This window comes from Echinops telfairi, unplaced genomic scaffold, assembly GCF_000313985.2.
Source record: "Echinops telfairi isolate 266 unplaced genomic scaffold, ASM31398v2 ScPeMD7_7469;HRSCAF=8507_1, whole genome shotgun sequence".
NCBI classification, from domain to species: Eukaryota; Metazoa; Chordata; class Mammalia; order Afrosoricida; family Tenrecidae; genus Echinops; species Echinops telfairi.
Genome location: NW_022111373.1, coordinates 61174957 through 61179176, shown reverse-complemented (window position 1 = coordinate 61179176; position 4220 = coordinate 61174957). Strand labels below are relative to the sequence as shown.

The 4220-nt window shown below is 44.1% G+C and overlaps 1 protein-coding gene across 3 annotated transcripts in view; it reads right to left on the bottom strand.

Moving 5' to 3' along the window:
- The window catches only part of TMEM161B (transmembrane protein 161B), a 58824-nt gene extending 56755 nt beyond the window's left edge, over nucleotides 1-2069 (bottom strand). The window contains exon 1 of one of the 3 annotated variants that reach the window (XM_045285103.1): nucleotides 1978-2069. Coding sequence is in view for 1 of the 3 variants with exons in the window: in XM_004703500.3 (XP_004703557.2) it covers nucleotides 1978-1980 (3 nt within the window). In the remaining 2 variants the exon portion in view is untranslated. The remainder of the gene's footprint in view (nucleotides 1-1977) is intronic. The other 2 variants (XM_045285100.1, XM_004703500.3) reach the window with 2 other exon arrangements.
- Nucleotides 2070-4220: the final 2151 nt, after the last annotated feature.

Sequence of the window (4220 nt, the reverse complement as noted above, 5' to 3'; positions counted from 1 at the left end):
GGGTCCTTTCGAACTACTGACCTTGGGGATCATAGTCCAATTAAACCACCAAGGTTCCTTTGAGTTTAAGTAGCTGACTCAAAGAATAAACAATGTCACAATGGAAAGATAGAGTTGTCTGTCCCTGAAACAGTATGAGTTTATATTAGCTTTAAATCTCTTTTGAGCTGGCAGGGGAAAAGGGGCTCTACTTCCGGTATTAAAAAATACTGGGAGTTAAGTTCACTTTCAGCTTCTCTGTGGCTACTATGAATTTAAGATTTTAATTGTTTTCTTTAACTTTTCAGACAACGAAGCTAAAAAAACAGAACCTCAGGTAAACACGTTGTGTCTTGCATAGGCTATGACCAAACTATAAGGAGTCCTGGTGGCATAGTGGTTATGAATTGGGCTGCTAACCTCAAGGTCAGTAGTTCGAAATCATCAAACTCTCCATGGGAAAAACACGAGGCTTTCTACTCCAGTAAAGAGTTATAGTCTTAGAAACCCAGAGTGGCAGTTCTACTCTGTCCTATAGGGTTGCTACGAGTTAGAATGAACTCAATGGAGGCATTTGGTGCTAAACTATGTTACCTTAGGTAAATCAGTGCTATTTTCTTTCTGCAAAATGAGTTACATGGAAGTATCTTTGTTTCTCTCCAGTTCCATTTCCAGGACTAATTTCGTTGATACAAAAGAACCACCACTACCAAAAAAACCCCCCCAAAACTTAACAAATACAAAACACATAGTAACTGAAGTTTAAAAAAAAAGTAAAAAAAAAAAATTCTGGTAGAATTCATCACATTACCTTGAACTTGTTTCACTGGATTGTTTGCAAAAGTCAATCAACACCCACACAATAGCTGAACAATGGTCACATTTAGTCAGAAAACAACACATACTAAAACTGAGGCTAAATTCCAAGGTGGAAGATTGAACAGGAGGGTTTCAAACATTTTATAAGAGGCTTCAAAAAAGATCATGGAAAAACGGAATTAAAAGGCAATGGAAATAGCTCCTGATGTTGAACTTTACTTGAGTCCTGTGATCCTAATAAATCAGCAAAAGGAATCTCCCCACTCTTTAGTGTTTGGGAGAACCACCCTTCTCTATAAGATTTAGTTTAAACTGAAGAGATGACCCTTTGTTTACCAGAAATGAATACTCTAAATTCCTATTCCACCTCACAACGTTCAGTTGAACTTCTTGATCCCATAATCCAACAAAATGTTTATGAATCCAACTTTAAGATATTCCGTTTCTGAAGTATTTGGTCCATCAGTCGAAGCCAATATGTAGCCCCTCTTTACAACAGGCTGGCCTCAAGATTAGACAATCTCTGATCTACTGTCTTGCCATACATTCTCTCATCCTACTTTCCCATACTCGTTTCTTTCTTACATTTATTCCTCCTTATTGAAGAAAAATCTTTTTGTATAAATCCTTGAGATATCTCCCTAATTCCCTCACCACCACCCCTCTCCCTCCTGAAATAATCAGTTTCTCCTTACCAAGTCCAAATATGTTTTTTATGTAACCTTTATAAGTTCCAAAGATGCAGGGTTTAAAAAGTGACCTGACTGCCATTTCCATAGGTGACAAGTGTTGATCCTCAAGGCAGTAGAGCCTCTCCCTAAGGCTGAAAACGTTTTTAAGAGCTGGCGTTCTTGGCCCCTGCCCTATTACTGAGAAAGGTAGTGGGCTGGAGAAGGTGACCTGCCAGTAAAGGTCAAGTGGACCACCTGGCGAAAAGAGCCAATTACAGTGAATGGGACATGAACACGAGGGTTACTTAATCAATATTCTTCGACAGATCTGCCGGTCCCCTCTCCCCGCGCGCTTGAGTCTAGCAACCGAGGGGAATGATGTTCCTTCTTCAGGGGCTCGGGGGAAGCTGGTGAGTACGGTCCTGCTCTGACCGGCTCTCACAGGACTGAGTCCCCCTAAAACCTTCCTCCTGGCCACTGTTATGCCAACCTTCGGCGCTCGACTCACCATGGCGCCAAGGGTAGATCTTGCAGCTGATGCTCAGAAGTCCTCGGAACAGAACCGACCCGGCCCTCCCCACCGGGTCCGGCAGTCTCTGGAAACCGTGAGGGAGAGGGTCTTCCGGCTCTGCCGGAAGTTCTATCCGCGCGGGACAGGAAGTCCCTCCCCCCTCCTGAATGGCGACGGCCCCACGCCACGCAGAGGTGAGGAGACGCAAGACGTCCTCTAAAGCGACTTCCGTGGGCGCTAGGTCAGGGGATGGGGGCGGTGCTGACCTTGAGAACGCTCTGCGGGGAGGCGCAGGCGCAGCGCAGGTAAGTGGGCGGGCGGCGCCGTCGCAACTCCTGCGGGAAGCCCGAGGTAGGTTGGGTAGTTTCGGCCAAGCGCTACCTCCCTCGTCACCTTTGAGAGTGAAGGTGACGAGGGAGGGAGCAGACCCACCCGCCGTAGACGTAGTAAGGGCGAAGACCACAGGCGGTACTAGCGCTGCGGCGACGTGGTGATAGCTCCGCTCAGCCGTGCGCGTACTCTCTACCCTCGTTTTCCTGATCCAGGCACTTAGAGACCGTCCCCATCTCCTAACACCTGCTCTGCAGTCTCAGCAACCTGCCTTAGTTGGTCCTTCTGTTCCACCCTTTCCAGGCAGTGGAATTTGATCCTGAGAAGTTTCTCCACTATTCGGTTACCAGCTGGAGCCAGAGACATCTACCGAGAGCAGAGAAAGCAGAAAGCTACCTCTTCTTTTAAGACGCTCCAATACGGACGATTTCTTTTTCTTTTCATCCAAAAAAAAAAGGGGTGGGGGAATAATGTCGGATGGAAAGAAGTGAAGCATCACAATGCCTCTTAATTTGTGTTTTGCTTTTTCCAAAATCTCTGCCCGTCACCTCTTGCGCCTTTTTATTTGGCTGTGTGACAAACAGTCCTGGAGGCTGGCTTGGTCTATAACAGAGCGCCTTCAACCCAGAAATTAATCTCAGAATGTGGGCATCCTTATTGAAGTCGTGGCTATACCTACAATTTCATCCTTGGATAGTTTTTAGGCCTGTGTCGTTGTCATATAGTTGGAATTGAGCAGGTAGCTGAGAAGCTTCGGAAAAAGTTAAGAGCCGCTGGGAAGGCAAGGGTGTTATGTCTCACCTTACATATCTAAGTACCCGCAGAGCACTGTAAATGGCTCCCCAAACAGTAGGGAATCAGAATTCTGAGACACCAAAAAAAATGACACGTAGAGCTATTGCTTTATGTTAGAGGGCTAGAGAATGGGTGTGTGAAATACATTGCTTTCACTTCAAATTTTGTTTTGTGGAGGGATGCATTGGTAGGAATGAGAGAAGAATGGGAACCTAAGAATTGACATTGGAAAAAGCTGGAGGTAGGTTGGACAGGGGTGGGGGGTTGGGGAGAAATGGTGCCAAAGATTAATCCAGAATTTCCCTAAGGGTTCTGATTCTGCTGTGTTGGGAGAGGAATGTAAATAGACAAGCCCCAGGCATATGCAGATGGTCAGTGTAGTGGAGAGGGATTGGGGTTGTCTGCGGGTGTATCTATGGCAAGTAGCTGCTGCCCTTGAGGACAAACCTATGGAGAAGGATGGAAAGTGGCTGTCAGCTTGTCAGTGACAAGGCAGTGAAGTCATACTCTTATTTATGACACTGCTTCTGAAACAAACCTTGCAGCCTCATTGATGTTCACAAAGCATCTCCTCCTACGTGACAGTAACATTGGAATTATCAAGGTAGAATCTATCTTTGCCAGAATAAAACCACAAAAGTAAATCAGATAAATATCTATCATTTTTAATAGATCATGGAGTTCTATGTTTCTTATTTACTATCTGAAAAGTTTATAGCCCATCGTTAATATCATTTACTGTTTATGTTTCAGAGGTATGTCTTGTAGTGTGAGAAATTTGTTAAACAATAGTAATTTTACAACATTAAAATCATCCAGTATATGCTTTAAGGCAATGCCCTTGGATGTTCTTTATCCCATGGTTTAATGATAAGCTCTGGTACTGTTTACATTCCTTGAAGTAGAGCAGTGTACCTGTTCTTAGTATTTACAATAGATGGGGTCTTTGACAAAGATGCATTTGGCAGTCAAGAGAACATAGCAAATTATGAAAGAGAAAAAAATTGTGGATAATGAAGATTAAAATGAAATTGAGTAGTTTGGGCTAAGGAGTAAAGAGCACAGTCTTTGAGAAATGTTTTGCTTATCATTAGAACTTCAAGGTTTTGAGGGGG